This window comes from Camellia sinensis, chromosome 6 (assembly GCF_055761805.1).
Source record: "Camellia sinensis isolate YWXY chromosome 6, ASM5576180v1, whole genome shotgun sequence".
NCBI lineage: Eukaryota > Viridiplantae > Streptophyta > Magnoliopsida > Ericales > Theaceae > Camellia > Camellia sinensis.
Genome location: NC_138966.1, coordinates 162,400,549 through 162,421,742, shown reverse-complemented (window position 1 = coordinate 162,421,742; position 21,194 = coordinate 162,400,549). Strand labels below are relative to the sequence as shown.

At 30.7% G+C, this 21,194-nt stretch overlaps 1 protein-coding gene and 1 pseudogene across 1 annotated transcript; both read right to left on the bottom strand.

Annotated features, from left to right (window-relative positions):
• Positions 1-679: 679 nt before the first annotated feature.
• On the bottom strand, positions 680-5,812 carry LOC145793004 (cysteine proteinase inhibitor-like). Its single transcript, XM_082875232.1, has 3 exons — positions 5,331-5,812; positions 2,963-3,170; positions 680-937 (listed from the first exon to the last, which is right to left on the bottom strand). The coding sequence occupies exons 1-3, from the start codon at positions 5,610-5,612 to the stop codon at positions 867-869; spliced, it is 561 nt and encodes a 186-aa protein (XP_082731358.1). The 5' UTR covers positions 5,613-5,812; the 3' UTR covers positions 680-866.
• Positions 5,813-11,062: 5,250 nt separating this feature from the next.
• On the bottom strand, positions 11,063-13,549 carry LOC114284751 (uncharacterized; annotated as a pseudogene).
• Between the last annotated feature and the right edge of the window lie 7,645 nt (positions 13,550-21,194).

Sequence of the window (21,194 nt, the reverse complement as noted above, 5' to 3'; positions counted from 1 at the left end):
ATCCTTTTGTCATGGAACTAATTTATTGAAGCCTGAAAGTCCAATCATACAAGGGGCCTTGAAGGAAAAATTTAATGGAAGGCTAGTTTTTATCTTTAAGAATTTATCATTTTAATAGAATTTTTTATACAAAAAAAAAAAAATGCAATTTTATGTTCAACAAAACACACTGCCAAATAGCTCTCTCTCTCTCTCTCTCTCTCAGAAGAAAGATCATAAACAAATAAATCAGCTTGAAGCTTGGGTACATTTTGTTAGTTGTTAATTTTTAAGTTTGAGTTTAATAAGCCAACAAGTATTTGGTAATTGTCTTTTTATTGATCCAGTAGTACAGGGTCGGCACTGATTATTATTATCATTACGCTTCATCAAACCATTTTGCCAAAAATATTTTCTCCAAGAAACTAATTTCAGCTTGAAACAAATGGAGAATTATTATTGGTTTTCAGTGGCAGGAGACTCAGAGCATTAAGGTAATAGAATGAATAAACAGATAGGAAACATGTCAATAGGGTGTATAACGAATCCTCGTGTCAAACACAGCTGTGTTTGGATCGATCTTTTTTCTTTCTTTTTTTTACCTCTTACAAATCCATTATTACAACACAACCTTAGAAAGGACACAAATATACCAGAAGCTTGGTTGTTAAATTGCTCACCATAAGCAAAGAAAGGCATAGACAGAATGAGACTCATATAATACAAGAGAATACTGTGCAAGGAAGAACAGACAGTTACCATTATTTCACAAAGAAGAAATATGTACATTACTTTATCTACCATTCAATAAGCAGTTGATGTCGTTGGTGAATTAGGGCACAGATAGCAATGCTAAGCCAACATTCTAAAGCCGTGAGGTTAGATATTTAGATTCGGTACAAATCTTTTTTCCTTTGATTCATATAGAACATAACAGCTTCGTGCAGTTTCAAATCACCTGCATATAAACAAGAAGAGACCAACATCAATTAGCTAACGATCTAATTTATACTATCAGTATGAATAGAATATCGCAAGTGTTGCTTGAAGACCTAGTTGGATTTAATTTGAACTTGCATATAAACTCCTTTTTGTTGATTTCAAAATATGTTGAGAGTATCCATTTTGGAGGTTTTCCCAAATATTGGACGAGGCTCAAACTCAAATCCACACCATGAGGGAGGGGTTAAAAAAGAAGGATAATAAAACACATTCTATCACCTTATCCAAATATTACTTACTTCCCAAAGGAAGCATGAGCAGAATAAGCATGACTATGTTTGGAACGATTCACAGCATTAGTTGCTGCATTTGGATTGACTAAAGCAATACTATTAGCTAGACAAAATGGTGGGGACTAATATTCCCAAGCGAAACTTCCATTTGACAAGATGGCTAGACTTTGAAAATCACTCTCATTCTGACTTATTCATGCCACAAGTGTACAAGACTTGAAAAGAAAACAAATTCCACAAGAGCTACTGCAAAGTTGTGGAAAGCCAAATATGTTGTGTCAAATCAAATCTCCGAGGTCCATCTACAATGCACAACAAATGGGGGACATGTAGTGTTTAGGGGAGCAGAGAGGGCGAACCTATAGGAATATTTCTTGGGAAAATTGTGTTTCAGTGGGAACAACTCGAAATAATTGCATTTTCATGAAGGTCAAAAGCCTCATGTTGCTCCACCACCGCTTACTCATGTGGATACTCATAGATTACATGATTCAACATTGGACAATTCTTCAATATAAGTATAAAACAGGTAAGAGTTAGCTAAATGCACGCTCTTTGTATCAAATGATACCAAAGATTATGACTTGAAACATATCCATATTGTCAAGTGACCCAAATAGCACCTATATAAAGCCAAAAATGTCTTAATTAAGACAACAGTATGTATCGCTGACACCGTCATTTCAAATATCACTTCAAAGAAATTGAAATTTAGAAAGAAGGAAAAAATTTAAGTAACAAGGTTACACTTAGCTGCATCCATTTCAATTAACCTTGCAGTTAGAACTTCAATGTTTTATTATTGCAACCAACTGCCAAATTGTTAAAAAAATCCAGTCTCAGAAAAAATAGAATAAAATAAATAAACAAGATTCACTTGGCGGTACTTTTTATCTACCATGGAGGCTGCAGTCCAAAAACTCAGTATCAAAAGAGGAAGAAATGGAAGTCATTTTTTATTCCCTTAATCTATGTTATTAGGTAAAACACAGAAGGAAATGGAGAAAAACTCTTGGATAATGCATTACGGCCATATATAAATTATAATTTCTGTAAAAAATGAAGCCCTTTAAATGACTTCATTGGAATACAGGCCAATTTTATGGGCAGAATACATGCAAATTTTGAAGTTAGGCTTTATGGCTATGTTTAGCAAATCAATGTTTAGGAAGGAAGAATTGAATACATTACCAAGGGAAAAGATTATATCAAAGAATTTTCACATTTTTTTGTACAACAAACAACTAGTCATAAATACCTGTGTGCATCTGCTTTTTTAATAATTTTAAAGGCACAGACACCTAGTATTTATCAATTTGTTACCAAACAAAATGTATGACAGTGTTTTTTCTCCTTGATAACAATATGTATAGCTTCAAATGGGGCAAAGGGTCAAAAAGAATAATAATTTAAAATAAATAAACCCTATTGCAAAGTGCCAAGTACATAAAACAGTGAAAACATTATCAATTCCTACCTCTGACCAGAGTTCAAATGGACTTAACGCCGCATAAGTACATCCTAACCTATACTTCCATCTGTTCAAATAATAAGATATGCACAGGAATCTTGAAACCATTTTAAGTGGACTCTGAACTCAATTTGCATACTTATGTCTGTATCAATTGATGTTAGCATACAAAGCTAAATCTAAAGGAGGGCACATAATTGAATTCAGCAATATTCATAGAAACCAGTGTATAATAATAACACAAAATAAATGGCCATGGTGTGAAGTATGTAGTTACCACGCTTCACGCCAACAGCTGATAGGGCATCATTAACAGGCTTCCACACCAGCAACTCCATCAAGTTCCTCCATAGCTGCAACCAAACGACCGTATGGAATATCTTTTGCCTCCTAGCATCAGTGGCCACCAGGGTAATATGGTACAATACGCAAGATGCCCTTGTGTGGCTTGCCCCTACTACCCTTACAAATTGAAGATGCACATTCTACACAAAAAAAAACAAAAACAAATACTAATCACATTTAATAACCAAAAAAATGAATCCCAACAAAACTTAAATTAATAGATTAGCTTTAGAAAAAGAATTTTGTTAATCAATGGCATTGAATTCAAAATATGTGAGGGGCTACCTTGCTGGGTGTGAATGCCCCTATCCCCTCACACCGATTGTAATATTTAAAAAAAAAAAAAAAATAAAAAAAAAAAATCTTGTTTTAATGCTGGCAAATCCAAAATCCCATTGGAATTTAGAACCTACCCAAAAGAAAGTATTATGTTACACTATCTATAGGGAAAACCCTAATTAATGTAACTCAGAGGTGAGGTTGTGTGTGTGTACGTGCGTGCGCGTGCATTGTTAAAATTGGCCATTCTCGGCAAGGTGATTTGAAAGCCAATGAGAGATCAAGGTCTGTATTCTTGCTTCATAAGAGAAAAAATAAATAAATGATAAGTTACTAGTCACTAAAATATGCCTTATAAGTTATGTGTCACTTAGGTCCTCCAAATTTCAAAATTGTCACATTCGTCCTTAAATTTATTAATTTGAGTCAATCTGTTCCAATTTCAAACCAACAGTCCAAATTGATAGGAATGATAATTTAATCCCTATGATACTTAAACTAAGAGTTATGTGTAATTTTGGTCTTTAAAAGTTTTTAATTTGGTCCCGTTGGCTCATAAACACTGATGAAAAAGACAAAAGCATAATCTTACAATGTTGATAAGTTCAAATATAAAAAAAAATCTTACAATGTTGATGGACAAAATTAACAAAGTTGAAACTTTAAAGGAATTTTCTCTTCTATTTTCTGCAAAATAATCTTTGGGAGCTCTGTCTTCCCAATCTCTCCCTCTTTTTGAGGTGTTTCTTCCCCTTCGGGTGGTTTTTTGAGTTTCCTCCTCCTTCCCTTTCATGCCGGAGCACGACCTGCAGGTTCTAGCCACCGGTTCTACAACCCTTTGCCTTTCCTCGCCGCAGCAGCTACCATCCCCCGCCGCGAACATCCTCCACTAGCTCTGCTAACTACCTCCCTTCCTCCAGATCTGTACCACCCGTCGCCTTCTCTTGCCGCCGAAGCCCCCATCTCCACGCCGTGGCCATCCTCTACCAGATCTGTTAGCTTCCATCCTCCAGATCGACGGCTCCGGTTTTGGTCTTTTGAGTTTTTTATTTTATTTTTTTAGTTTCTTTGTTTTTTCAGTCTGTTTGTGTATTTTTGGACTCCATGAGTGTGCTCATTGGTAGCTTACTCTCTCTGGGGTGAATGCTTTTGTGGTGTCTCTGACTAGCCCTAGTGTTGATCTCTTATGATCGCTTCTGCTTTGCAGTATGGGTTAGGATCGTGTTTTGATCATGTCTTTGATGCTATTTTAGCTTTACCTGTGTGCTTATTTTCTCATTTTTCCTTTGATTAGTGTAAGCTCTATCTGTTTGGCATGGAGTCTTTTGTAAGTGCCGTTTGGCGTCTTCTTAATGGATTTTACCACGTTCAAAAAAAAAAAAAAAAAAAAGTAACACAAAATGCATAATTCAAGGACATGTGTAAAATTTATAATTATGTAATTGGACTAATTTGATTCAAAGTGAAAATTTTGAGACAAATTATCAAAATTGAAACTTGAAAAACCAAATTAACATGAAACACATACTTTTAACACAAAGGAAGAAGATAAAAAGAAAGAAAAAAATAAAAAGAAGCTGACACCCAATGCATTTCTGTGAATATAAATTAGGGGAAATTTTAATATATACCCTTTAAAAATGATGGATCATATGCATCCTAATTATAATATATATATATATATATATTTTTTAATTATGACTAATTTTTTTTAGCCATGACTATCAGTTCTTTGTTAAGTCTCATGTTCTCATGTTGTGTTTAATTATAATATTTTTTGTGTGTTAGTTATGACTCAAAAAATTAAAGTTATATAGTACATATATATATATATATATATATAGAGGAGTGTTTTGGGTACATAATAATAAAAAGTCAATTTTTTTTTGGCTTTCTAGCTTTCTTTTAGCAAAAAGTCAAAAAATCATAAAAAAATCAAAAAGTCAGTTTTTTAATCAACTTTTCAAAACATCACAACGTAAAAAATGAAAAAAAAAAAAAAATGGAAATGGGTAATTTACCTGATTCTCATTGTGTTTGGTGACTGCAAACTTGGCAAGGGTTATAATCCAATCATCCTTGTGAGCACCCTTGTAAATGCTAGTGCCTCCACACAAAGCTTTATCATCTAGGGTTTTGACAGCTTCACTTGCTAAGACAGGGATTGAATACCCATAACTCCGAATACAAGAAGAAGAAGGGAACCATGGTGTCTTGCTGAGTGGACCCCACAGACCCCCAATCTTGAGATGGGAACAGGGTTTCACTCTGCTTCCTAGTAATGGCATGAATCTCAAGGCCATGACATTAATAACTCTAAAAATTCTCTCATAATAACATTTGTTAGATCAAACAATCATAATGTTTATATTAAACTTGGGGCTGAAGTAATAATGGTATGGAGAAAAAGTAGATCAGGGTTTGGATGAGCTTAATCTGTGGCATTTCATGGTGGTGGTAGGGGATTATGAACAGCCCTGCCTTTGCAAACTTTCAGGGCTCACCATATTCCATAATTTTCAGTATTTAAAAAAAATAAAATAAAATAAAAATTCCAGACCCAAACAAAATATTTTTATTTTTGATAAAAAGAAAATCTTCATTTATTTTCAATTTATAAATTGGCCGACCTTTTGAATTTTGAGGAAGAATAATGTTATTACTAGTATTAAAATTGATGTATTAATATTACCCAGGTGTTTGATTTGATTAGAATTTTTTTTTTTACTATAATACATTTTAAAATTTTACGGGTCTAATTTTTTTATTTTATTTTAAGATACCATAGGAGGATTTTTTTATTTTTTTTTGCTTTCTTCCATTGATCATTTTAAATTTTCTTTAGTTTACAACTTAGATCTTCAACTTCAACTTCAATTTTTTATTTTTATTTTTTGCAAATCTTAAAAAAAAAAAAATTCACAATTTTTTTTGCTTCACTAACTATCCATTTAAATTTCATAATTAAGTAAATGGTAGTACAATCCCAATTAATAGTAGACATGGAAAAGTATTATGTTAGATAATGTGCTTTTTAGTTGAGCTAAATCTCAAGGGTTTGGCCCCGTGGATGAAATTAAGAGTCAGGAGTTTGCTTCATTCAGGGTGTTAGATTCAACTTCTCTTGTTAGTAAAATTCATGGGGCCATGGATAAGCTGGCCAAGGAAATCTTACATATCAAATAATTAAAATTAATATTAAGGCTTAAACTAAGGCAATGATAGTCTAAATGAAATGAAAAAACTTGGAGAGATAAATTTGTTGAAAGTTTTCAATGAAATTGCTTCTGTCTGTGTAAATTATCATTCTATCATAAAAATATAAATATTTTTACTTTAAACTATATAAACGATCCTCTCACTCAATCATATTTTTTTTTATATATATAGCAAAATTTGTAATGCTTAACCATTTGGATCCTCTCCATCTTTTTTTTTTTTTTTTTTTGAAAAATGTTATAAGTTTTAAATTTTCTACCAAATAAATGATCAAATGTCTCACATAAGTGTAGGATTCACACTTTTGTAGACCCCACATCTATATAAAAGATTTGATTATTTATTTGGTAAGAAATTTATAGCAATGATTCATAGTACTAATTTTGGTGCTTTAATGGAGCACTAGTGACATGGTAAGAAAAAAAAAAAAAACAAGTAAACAAACAAACTAACTAAGAACAAAACATCTCATCACAGCGGATGGAGCCCATTGCCAACTCGTTAGAGCTGGTTTTAGAGTTCAAGAATTAAAATTTCAAAACATTTTTCAAAATTTTGGGTATGTTTGGTTTGTTTTTGTAGAGTGATTTTGGGAAAAAATTTCTAAAAAATTTGTTTGGTTTGTAATTTTTCTACAACAATTTTCAAAATCACTTTCTCTCTCTTACACATCAATCAATCACTTTTTCTCTCTTCTGTCTCATTCTCAATCACTTTTTCTTTCACACACATTTACTCAATTATAACAAAATATCAAATCATTCCAAACTCCTAAACTCTAAAACTACTTTCAAAATATACAACCAAACAAATCAAAAAAATTTCTAAACTCTTTCCTCAAAACAATTTTTAAAAACTACTTTCTCAAAATCAAACCAAAAATACCCAATATATCTAGCATGACTTTTTTTTTTTAGTTATGTTAGGAATCCCAAATAAATTACCAAATTTTCTATCAAACCTCTCATATGGGTGTGGGACCCACACAAATCACATGTGTGTAGGTCTCATACCCATGTAAGAGATTGAATAGAAAATTTGATAATTTATTTGGAATTTATAGCATTTTCATTGGGTGTGGGACCCACACCTATTTTCTACTAAACCTCTCATATAGTGTGTGGGACCCACACAAATCACATGTATGTGGGTCTCGCACCCATGTGAAAGATTTAGTAGAAAATTTGTTAATTTATTTGGAATCTATAGCATTTTCATACAGGTGTGGAACCCACACAAATCACATGTGTGTGAGTCTCACACCCATATGAGAGATTTAATAAAAAATTTGATAATTTATTTGGAGTCTATAGCATTTTCACATGGGTGTGTGAGTGAGACACTTATATGAGAGATTTAATAAAAAATTTAATAATTTATTTGAGATCCATAACATTTTTATTTTTTTTGTTTTGTCGGGTAGTTTGAATAGGATGATCAGGACAATTTAAAAAGAATCTTTATGTACTGTTCAAAATGACGTTGTTACTCAAATTGCTAATTGGTTCTTTTGGTGAATAAATTGCTCCTTTTTTTTTTTTTAATTATTACAAAAAGATGTCCAAAAGTAAGAAAATGACGTGATTTAAATAAATCAAAAAATCGATAAATTAACTTATAAGTTATTTCTTAAAAGCGGCGTATGCCAATCAAGAGTTGTCATGTAGCAAATTTAATGCGGAGAATCAAAGAGAAGTTAGTTCATGGACAGCATAACGTGACGCTCCACATGTATTGTAATTGGTGTTATTGAAAAATATGAGGGGTATGGAAATTTGTGATTGGCTTGAGATATGGTCACATGATGTTCCAAACCAACCAACAATTTTTCGAAATCAAGACTCCCCTTTTTTTTTCAGTATACATCCATTTTTCAATATTTGTGTTTTTTTTCCAAGGTTTAATGCATTAATTCTGCTGATTTTCCCTTAACTTTTGTGAAATCTCAAATACGTCTATTAATTACCTAGCTAAAACTAAAATGAAAAAGGCCACATTATCGTTTATATTTCTCTTCAAATAGTGAAATGAAATAAATCGTGACAATATAAAAGTAAAATAATTAATTTAGATTAATAAACTAATCCATGAATGTAACAACTTTGATTTTTGCTTCAATTAATGGGTACGAGAACGTCGCCGTTTTAGAACCATAGATTGTTAGTTTTTCAGATGTGCCATTAAACAATGCATTGAAAGTATATTTCAATAATATTATGGTGATTAGATTTGAGCATCAAATTAAAAAATCATAATGTATCACTAATACATTGATATGAGATAGAAAATGTGAACTCATTAAACCAATAAATATCAAATCTCCGTCGCATTATTGATTATATACATATACTCTTAAAAAAATAAAGAGGACCCAGAAATCCTTTATGCTGTGTTTGGTTGGGGGATTTGAGAAGGGATTTGGAAAGGGAAAGAGAAAAGGTGTGTGAAACTATGTGAAATATAGGCATGATTTATTCGCATTTCACCTACCTTTTCCATTTTCCTTTCCAAATTCCTTCCCAAATCCCCCAACCAAACACAGTATTAGTCAGTTACCTAATTAATTAGGAGAGAATCTTTTTTGTTCGAGTTTGAATGTAATTGGTGTTTCCTTAGCTGTTGCGTCTGTCGCATTATTAATTATATACATGTACTCTTACAAATGAAGAGAGCCCAAAACCCTTTAGTCAACTATGCTAATTAATCAAAAAAGAATCTTTCTGGTTAAAACTTAAGTTTGATTTTTTATTTTTATTTTTGAATTGTAATGTATCTTAAAAAAAATTATTAATTAACTAAAACCCAAATAAGAAAAAGTGTTCTATTACGGATTAGGTTTCACTTCAAATGGCGAAACTTAAGATGAGGAGACAATATATAAATGCAAACAATTGCTTTGAAATTGATATACAAAATCATTCTTACCATCAACTCTTATAATTAGGTCTTTGAAATCTCTTTGCAATGACAGTCGATTTAACCTAGATCTTTACATCAACATCATCACTCCACCAAAGCATAAAGGTATGCCATTTTTCTAAACCATTTTTAGTTCTAATGGCTTTACCTTTACGCTGTGTTTGGTTGGGGGATTTGGGAAGAGAAATGGAAAGGGAAATGGAAATGAAAGGAAAAGGAGAAAGAATTAATAGAATTCCAAATCCCAATTATGTTTGGTTGTGTTGGTTATAAAATAGAATTGATGTCCTAAAAGGTCTCCAATTTCTTTATTTATTTCTCACCCCCTTTCTTTTCCCATATATTTTTTATTATAACCAAACATAAATAGGATTACATTTCTCATTCCTTTTCCAAATCCCACCCCAAAAACCCCAACCAAACACAGCATTAAGGGTTGTAATGAAATTTTGCTCACCTTTTCATTTCCAAGTTATCTCTCAAAAATATTTGCATTACTCCAAGAATGCTTGAATATTAGTTTAATTAGCATTCTTGCATATCATTAATTTATGATTATTCTTGATAATACATGCCATATATTAAATATAAAATGTCAAATTAAAGGAATTAACATGTTTTAGGTTTCTACTCTAGCTATATGTGAACAATAATTTTTTTTTTGTCTTTTTTTTTTTTTTTTTTTGAGGACATGAAAATATTTATATTTAAAAACAACATACATAAATAAGACCTCAAAGGGCAATACAAGCCATACAATAGAACGAACAAAAACAAAAACAAAAACAAATCTGCTAAAAAAATCGGTTACGATTCAAGAAAATCACCGATCTTCTCAAAGATGGGTCTGGAAAGCAAGATCTGCATTAAACCAAGCAAGATCTGCTTGAAAGCTTGCCATCCTCATCGCTGCTACCTAACTCTGCTACTGCTGCCTCCGTAATTCGAACACCGCTAGAAGTTAGAGTTGAGGAGGAAGTACACCCACAATGGTATTAGAGAAGGTTTGAGAGAGGAAGAAACCATTGTAAGTATTGAAAATCTAAATATCTATGTTGAAATCGGAGAAGAAACTCTAAAAACCCTTATTTTAGACATAAAAAAGTTCATATCTACACTCTAAAACTGCAGATCTATACTCTAGGAGTGTAGATCAACACTTTAGAAGTGTAAAAGGGGTCACCGAAGTATTGCTGGAGCACTGTCGGAAATTTCCTAAAGAGAGAAGCTCTAATCTCTCTCTGGACTCAAGTGTCAGCAATACATTTAAGACCGAAAAAATGAAACTCATTAAATTAATGATGTACGACATATCAAATATTATCTAATCTCCGTAACATTATTGATTATATATATTCTTAAGAAATAAAGAGAATCCAGAAATGCTTTAGTCAATTACTCTAATTAATTAGAAGGGATTCTTTCTGATTCAAACTTAAATTTGATTGGCTTTCTGTGAGCTATTGCAAACAGTGGTGTAGCCAGGAATTTCCTTTAGTGGGGTCATTTGACGAAGCATCATCAATGTCATATATTATATTTTTAGTTATACACAATCTGTCAACATTAACATTCACACAATACTCTGTAAATTTCATATATTCCCAAATCACATTGACAAAGTAACCCAAACTAGTGAAATTATAAGTAAAAACAAAATATTGGGATATTAACACCATTACTTTAACAAAAATAAGTAAATATCTACACTACTACAATTGTCCGTGACGACTTTTCATTTTCTGAAATCACTGCATAATGGCCTCATATGCTATCAAACAGATATTTTTCAATATATGTAACCAAACAATCATTCATCCAACTATCATCCATTCTGTTATGCAATCGGTTTTTTATGAATTTCATTGCAGAGAAAGATTTTTCCACAGTTGCAGTTGTGATTGGTAGAACCAATGACAGTTTCACAAGCATATAGACCAAAGGATATACAATATCTCTCTTTGTCTCTACTAACTTTTTTGCAAGGTCACCAACATTTTTTAATTCAGAAAACTCACTGTGTGAGTGCATATCAACAACATAGTTTTCAAGTTGATTCTCAAGTGCCAAGAGGTCCACTGTAGAAAACTCAAATGGATATAATTGAGCAAGACGAACCAATCTTGATTTATCAAAAGAACAAGCAAGCTACACAAATAAGTAACTCGATATTCAACTCAGTAAAACGACTGTTTAGCTCTTAAAGTTGCATATCTAAAACTGCATAGAATAGCTCAATGCAATAATGGTGTAAATTTGTAATTTGTGGGGCCCTACGTCGCGATCTCCCTAGAAGTATGAATATATCATCCATATTAGAAATAGGGATATCATGCTTTTTGCAAAATAAGGAAATCTCAGTTAATAGAGATTCTCATCCTTCATCTTGCATTGTTTGCAATCATTGCTTGCACACTTTGACTAGTGACAAAGTATTTATAATGTCTTGATCCTTCCTTTGCAAAGCTTGAGATAATTCGTTTGTGATTGACAAGACATTTTTCATCAGGTGTAGATTAAAGGAACAATCAAATGATTCCAATGCATATATAAAAGTACGAGCATCAGCTCTTTGCTCCGAGTGTGAGCTATCCTCTTCAACAACTTCAAGAACACTTATCACTGAAGCAAACAAGGCAATCAAGTTTAGAAGTGTTCCATAATGTGATCCCCAACACGTGTCACCAGCCCGCTTAAGACCAATTTCTTGATTCATCCCTTGCCCACTTTGAATCTCATCATTGCTTAATGATTCTGCAACTTTAGCAGCTTGTGTCTCTCTAAGCAAATCCCGACGCTTACAAGAAGCTCCAACAACATTCAATACATTACTAACCAAATTGAAAAGCGAAGCAATATCAATGTGATTTTTTGCAACAGCTACAAGAGTCAATTGAAGTTGGTGAGCAAAGCAATAAACATAAAACGCTTCTCCATTCTCCTTCATAATTAAGGACTTAAGACCATTGAATTCACCTTGCATATTACTAGCTCCATCGCAACCTTGACCACGTATTCTTGATAAACTTAAACTATGTTTAGAAAACAAGGATTCAATTGCTGCCTTAAGTGATAAAGCAGTGGTATTCGCAACATGCATGAGATCAAGAAACCTTTCTGTAATGATCCCTCTTTTGTCCACATATCGCCAAACAACTGCCATTTGTTCTTTAGTTGATACATCACGAGACTCATCGACTAAAATCGCAAAGAACTGATTTCCAATCTCTTCAATGATGGCATTGGTAGTTTCACATGCAGCACGATTTGCTATATCTTTTTGAATCTCAGGTGTAATCAACTTCATATTTTTAGGACCCTTTTGCAAGACAACCTTGTTTATGCTCTCATTGTGATCAGCAAGAAACTGTAAAATCTCTAGGAAATTTCCTCTATTACTTGAATTCTCTGATTCATCATGACCACGGAAAGCCAACCCTTGGCGTAAAAGGAATCTTACGCAGTCAACTGATGCATTTAAGCGAGTCCGATAGTCAATCTTAGCTTGATCTGATTGCTTACGGAAAACTTCTTGGATGTGTTGTTTTTGCTTCATTAAATCTTCACACTGCTTCCAAGCTTGGTTATGAGCACTGTTACAATCTCCAACATGAACTGCTAGCCTTTCTTTTTTATTCCAAGATGTGAAGCCTCCAGTAACAAAAGTGTCACCTCCGGCTTGTTTTCCAATGTCGAGCTTAAATAAGTAACAACACAAACAAAATGTAGCATCTTTTTTTATGCTATACTCTAACCAATTGCCAAACTCTTTAAACCATTTTGGATTAAATCGACGCAAAATCCCACCGACACCTCTTTGTGGAAATTTGTGGCTACGAGGTTGACAAGGGACTTTTAGCAAATATGCCCTTCTAATCTCATCTTGATCATTAGGATGATACCCTGATATTTTTTTACGTAATCCAGGATCTGTGGGAAGAGTTTCCAAGTCAATATGACTTTTCTTGGAAGCAAGTTCTATCTGATCACTACTATAAGTTTCTTGGATGGGAGATGAATCTTGAGACACAATCAATTTTCTCTTTAGTAATTTATCCATAGTGGCTTGCTTGGAAGAATTTTTTATCACAAATTTATCCATAGTAGTAGAACTGATCCTAAAATTATAATAAGAATAAGATGTATTATTAGATTCACACATCATACAAAAGCAATGATAAAACACACAAATTTATAGCATCCATATATATATATAAATATATGTATATCCTATAGACTTCCAATTCAAAATACAATGGACAAACACAAATTTATCATATGTACTTCATAGATGGAATTCAAAATCATCAATATCGTGAACTAGTAAAATTAGAATTTGATGCAAAAGAGTTTAACAGAATGCTTGTTCAAGATCATCAATATTATAAGCCCCAAAATCTGAAAACTTAATAAACCCCAAAAAAAACCCTAGGCATAGTTGTTGTATAATCCCAAATATTGACAAACCCATCATCAACACAATTGAATCACGCAAAAAAACAGAGAGAAGGTTTTAGAGTAAAAGAAAGCTAATCTTGGTGCCACAATCAAAGACCAAAGGGCCTAAACTAGATCAAAAGTCTCGGCAATCACAACTACCACAACGAATGAACGAAGACCCGAACGAATGAACTAGTTGCTGTAACTGGAATGGAACATTGGAGAGAAAAAGAATAAAGGAAGAGAAGAAACAACGTGAGAGTAAGGTAAGAGACACCCAAAGCAATAGTCAATGCAGAGAACCAAAACTAAAAATCGCTGTTCAGTCTTCAGAGTAAACAAACGTTTGGTTTATTTCTAGAACTAGAAGCCTAAATTTCTGAATAAAGTTTGATTTTCTTTTTACCTATTGGGGTCAATTTGTAAAAATTTAAATTTTTATTTATTTTTCTGGGGTCAATTTGTAAAAATTTAAAATTTTATTTATTTTATTTAGACCTGCTGGGTTCAATTTGTAAATATTTATAATTTTTTTACATATATTCTATCAAAAATTTGAAGTTCAGTGGTGTCAATTGACACCACTGACCAAAGCATAGCTACGCCCCTGGTTGCAAATCTTGAAAAAAAATTATTAATTAATTACATCCAAAATAAGAAAAAAAATGTTATATTATGAATTAAGTTTCACTTCAATTGGCGAAACTTAAGATGATAGGGGACAATATATAAATTCAAACAATTACTTTAGAATTGATGTACTAACCCATTCCTACCATCAACTCGTATGATTAGGTGCTTTGAAATCTCTTTGCGATGACAATCTATTCAATATAGATCTTTACATCAACATCATCACTCCGCCAAAGCATAAAAGGTAAGCCATTTTTCTAAACCATATTTAGTTCTAATAGCTTTACCTGTATGTGTTGTAATGAAATTTTGCAAACCTTTTCATATCCAAGTTATCTCTGAAAAATATGTTCATTACTCCAAGAAAGCTTGGATATTAGTTTAATTAGCATTCTTGCATATTATTAATTTTTGATTATTCCTGATAATATATATTAAATATAAAATTTCAAATTAAAAGGAATTAACATGTTTTAGGTTTCTAGCTATATGTCAACAACATTATGATGATTAGATTTGTTGTCACGCCCCAAAATTCGGACAATTAAATATTAATTTAGGGCTAAACCCCAATCGATATTCTATCATCCAAATTCTGGGAGTGAAACAAAAAAAACTACAATAACCAAACCATTCACCATAAATTCATAACTGACCAATACCTCAACATCAAGGTAACAATAAATAGTCAAAACAACTTAAATAAAATACGGTTACAAACCATGTCAAATTATTCCAATACTAAAGTCATTAAAAAAAAAAATAATTACATAAATTAGTATCAACCCTAAGCTCAAGAAAAATAAAAGAACTCCAAACGACATGTCCTACGATCACGGTTATTTCTCGTCACCACCAAAGCCTTTACTAATCTTGCAAAGGAAGTTCAGCTGCGCTCCAACAGAACGCACCCGAGTTGTCAAGAGACAAAACGGGTCAGTATACATGTATACTGGTATGAGTACAAGAATTGACACCCACGTGTCCACCAGACACAAACAAAAAGTACATTATTTCTTGTTACGGAACAAGACAAGTAGTTCCAACCGTACCGAGACGAATGTGTAGTTTCCCGAGATACGATGGCATTTAGTTTCTTGTCCGTACACAACGAAATATAAATTGATTACAGAATAGACAAAATAGAAATAAAAAAAATATGGTGGGTCAGCCTTGCATAAAAAGTTAGTAAGACCCACCATCCTGCAAAACAAATAAAGTTAGTATAATTTAATCATAAGTAACTTATTAAAAAAATTTATATAAAATTACACCGTTTCATACTTAAACAATTCGAATTGATCAAAACTCAAAGAACGAAAGTTGTACAGAATCAAATTTCCTAAAAGACAACGTGAACGAATTTAACAGAAACTGAACAGGTTAAGAGAAAGGCTTAATCTAAAAATCTAGACGGAATTCGATCTAAAAATCTAGACGGAATTCAATCGAAAAATATGAAGCTGAAAACGAACAAAAACTGCCATAAGATGATTTTTTCCGAAAAAGTTCAAAACATGAAAAGTGTGCAGAATAATGTTTTACTTCAGTTTATGCGAAACCAATAAAAATGAACTCGTTTCATGGGTTAAAACAGCCTATAGAATCTGCATTACCAAAGTGAATCAAACCGACAATAACCAAGGTCATCCGATTATAAGTTCTAATCGATCTTTTTAATAAAAAGCTACAACACAAGAGTTGTCCAAAATCACGTATACATGCTTCTGCTCAAATTTCATAATTTATCAAGATCGTTTACTATTTTTTTTATCATGTACATAACAATACCATACACACTACTAATAAATTCATAATTAAATTCTTTATTCCTTAACTCCACCACTTCGGCCCTCCACTTCTGGCCTACACATATATCCCATGTGCCTCCCGTATATCTAACACCGCTCCGAAGCCAAACTTGCACGGGGATATCGTCCCGAGTTTGACTCACACTCTTCGGATGGTTAGCATATACGTACGCGCGTAAATCAAAGCACTCGTCTACTCATGAGAACGAGGCAACAATATAAATAACATCTCATCAACATCATGAGGCAAATATAACAATGCCAGGCATAAGGCATTAAACAACTTTCATAATCCTCACCTTTTTTATACACTCTTTCTCCCCATCACTCAAATAAAACAACAATCCATGGAGTCATGGTAGAGTATAAGGAATTTATCTATAGGTTCATAATTAATTTTAATTTCATTTGACCATGAGTGTAATTACAACCATAAAATAAATCCATATAAAAATCATAAACATCGCATACACAACTAATCCAAATAAGTAAAATCAATCCTTCATTTACATGCAAATACAAAATCAATCTAACATCAAATAAAAAAATAAAAACAAAGAATTAAATATAAATCAAGGGAAGTGGATTTTGTACTCACAATTATTTTTGAAGATCAAAGAATCACTCAAAGAATTAATAAAGTCACCCAAAATAAAACCTTAAACCTTGCATACCCAACTAATGCAAATAATTAAAATCAATCAATCATAAAAAAAAAAAAAAAACACTCTAAACCTTACATACACGTCTAATGTAAATAATTAAAAATTAGTCAATCGTTTAAAAATTCTAAACCGTACATATCCAACTAATTAAAATAATTACAATTAATTAATTATCTAAAATCTTAAATCTTACATATACATCTAATCAACATAATTAAAATTAATCAATCATCTAAAAAAAATCCCAAGCCTTACATACCCAACTAATTAAAATTATTACAATCAATTAATCATCTAAAAATCCTAAACCTTACATATACGTCTAATCAACATAATTAAAATTAATCAATCATCTAAAAAATCTCAAACCTTACATACCCAACTAATTAAAATTATTACAATCAATTAATCATCTAAAAATCTTAAACCTTACATATACGTCTAATCAACATAATTAAAATTAATCAATCATCTAAAAAAAATCTCAAACCTTACATACCTAACTAATTAAAATTATTACAATCAATTAATCATCTAAAAATCCTAAACCTTACATATACGTCTAATCAACATAATTAAAATTTAATCAATCATCTAAAAATCCTAAACCTTACATACCCAACTAATTAAAATTATTACAATCAATTAATCATCTAAAAATCCTAAACCTTACGTCTAATCAACATAATTAAAATTAATCAATCATCTAAAAATCCTAAACCTTACATACCCAACTAATTAAAATTATTACAATCAATTAATCATCTAAAAATTCTTAAAGTTTACCTACACAACAAATCAAAGTAATTAAAATCAATCACTTATCTAAGAACCCTAAACTTTACATATACTGCTAGTCAAAATAATTAAAATTAATCTATCATCTATAAACCCTAAATCTTATATCCAAAACTAATCAAAATAATTAAAATTAATCTATCATCTTTATGTAAAACAAAATCAAACTAACATCAAACAAATAAAAACAAATAAATAAGTAAAACAGCAAATTAAACATAAATTAAAGAAAGTGGGTTTTGTACTCACAATATTTTATTGAAGATTAAAGAATATCTGAAAATTAATAGAGCCACCAAAACAAAATCCTAATCTTTTCATCTTCTTTTTTCCTTCCCCTTCCTCTCCCGAGTCGTCTCGCCCTTTTTTTTCTTCTTCTCTTCCCAAGCTTTCTGCTGCGGCTACCCTTTTTTTTCTTTCTTTCTTACTAAGCCTCTAATCATTTTAACCTAATTGACTATATAATGTAACACCCTTTTGTTTGTTTCTCTTTTGTTTTTTATTTATTTATAATATTATATTAAAACCTAATCCTATTCTAACTTAGTAAACTATTTTAATATATTATATTATATAATACAACATAATTACAATATATATAAATATAAATATAAGATAAAATATATATATATATATATATAGCACCTCTTTTTTTTTTATAACAAATATAAATATATAAATATTTGGATTAATTATATATAATTAAATAACAAATTAAATTAATTAACCACCACAATAAATTCATTAAATATCACATTAAATTTTCATGTGACCACATAATTAATAAAGCCAAAAATAAAATAAGATAATAATAATAATAATAATAAATAAATGACTTAAGAAAATTAGGGTTGCTACATTTGTGTACCAAATTTCAAAAATCATAATGTGTCACCAATATATTGATATAAGACTGAAAATGAGACTCATTAAACTTAGGGGTGGGCATCATGTCATATCCGTGTCATATCTGTGCTGTGCCATCTCGAATTCGTGTCAAAATTATCTCAACACTAACTCGCCCTGTTTATTATTTCGTACTATCGTGTCTGTCATTTTCGATCTGTGTCCGGTTTATTTTGTGTTAACGTGTCATATCAAAAAATTTCACTATTAACTAATAATATCAAATGTATGAAAAAAATTAAAAATTTCTTCACAAGTTAAATTTAATGAAACTAATTTCTATTAAATAAAATCATTTATAAAAATATTTGATTTCAACTTAATTTTATTTTCTTAATTTATAAATATTATATTTTTTACTAGATCAACTCAAATAATAGACAAAAAATATATTAAGTTCAATTAAAAGTATAAACAAAACCTATATTAAACTTAAAATCTTATTTTACATATTTTTTAATAAATTGAATGCAATTACGTAAGAGGTTAAAAAATGTCATAATTCTTTTTAGTAGAAATAATACTATTAAAATGTGTAACTAATTTTTCATTATACGGGTTATTTGTGTCAATTTTGTGTTATATAAATTTGACACTAATACGACCTGTATTAATATTCGTGTTATTGAATTGTGTCATATACGTACTTGTGCCAGGAAATAGTCAACCCTAACCCGCTAATTTTGTGCACGATTCGTGTCGTGTTATTGTATCGTATCGCAAATTTCCACCCCATTTAAACCAATCCGTAACATTGTTGATTATATATATATATATATATTCTAAAATAATGAAGAGGGTCCAAAAACGCTTTATTTAGTTACGCTAACTAATTAGAAGAGAATCTTTCTGATTAAAACTTAAATTTGATTAGTTTTCTGTGGGTTGTTGCAAATCTCAAAAAAAAAATATATTAAGTAATTAAACCCAAAACAAGAAAAAGCGTTATATTACGCATTTGGTTTCACCTCAAATTGTGAAGTTTAAGATGAAATGTGACAATATATAAATGCAAACAATTGCTTTGAGATTGATTTACTAACTCATTTTTACCATCAACTCTTATAGTTAGGCCTTTTGAAATCTCTTTCCAATGACTGTCGATTCAACATAGATCTTTACATCGACATCATCACTCCGTCAAAGCATAAAGGTATGCCATTTTGTATACCATTTTTAGTTCTAATGACTTTACTTTTAGCGTTGTAATGAAATTTGTTTACCTTTTTGTATATCTCTGAGTTATCTCTCAAAAATTTGTTCATTACTCTTATAAATCTTAATTATTAAGACGTTTCGATTGTAATTTTTGTTAAGAAAATCTAAAGTTTTTAGAAATTTTTTTCTCACACGCGAGTGTAAAATTGATATATATATATATATATACTAGAAGACCTAAGCACACTAACGTGTGCAATTGAATTACTCTGGAGATTATGGATGAGAGTGGGGAGAAACTGAACATAGCAGTTTTTATTGGCTACGTGCTTTTACATATTAATCCTTTAAGTAACAGTTTAGTGAACAACACCAAAATTTAGAGGATGCCACCGCCGCAAGCCCGTTGGATCGTATTTCAAATTTTAGCAAGGACAAAAGGTTGGGTTTCTTTGGGAAGCAGTTATATGTGGGGTTACTTTTTTTAATTTTTTCAAAAAAATTATATTTTTAAATCCAACTCGATTAAATGGACCGGGGCAGTAAAAATTAAAGAAAAAAAAAATCCAGAAATGACAAAAACAAAAACAGTTGGTTTTATTTTATTTTTTATAATTTTTTTTCAATTTTTTTTGTACCTTTTAGATTTGAAACTCTAGCTTCTTTTTTTTTTTCCCTACTTATTTTTTTCCTTTTCTGAGCTTTTTTGAAACTTTGAATCAAATTTTGTATTATTTAAGTCTGCCCCGACTAGACAATTCTAAAATATATAAATAAATAATTGAATCAATTTTGAAAAACAAAAATCACTTAAGATGAAAATATGCCAAACTTTATATACATAAAGCAGAAATCTACAACGTGCACATTGTAAAAAAGTTATGATTTTTTATAATGCAAGTTATGATTATTTATGACGTATGTTATGAAATTTTGTGGTAAAGTTATGAATAATGAATTTATGGTATGAACCCTAAAGTTAGGAATAATAATGTTATGATACTTTGTGATTTTTGTTATGACACTTTGTAGTTTTATTACGACACTTTTGTGATTTTTGTTAGATATTTTATAGTGAAGAAAAATTATGACATTTTGTGTTTAAGTTATAAAATTTTGTAAAAAAGTTATACAAGGCATATCATACATATCTTTTTTTAGGTGTACATTATAACATCTCCTATATATAAATTATAAAAATTGACTTATTTTTGTCTTTCCTAAATATTTTTCAATTTTTTTAATTTAATTGAAAAACATTTAAAAATAAATAAATTTTACATAATTTTAAAAAAAAATTAAAAACAAAAAAGCGTTTATTAAGACCCTTTCCAAT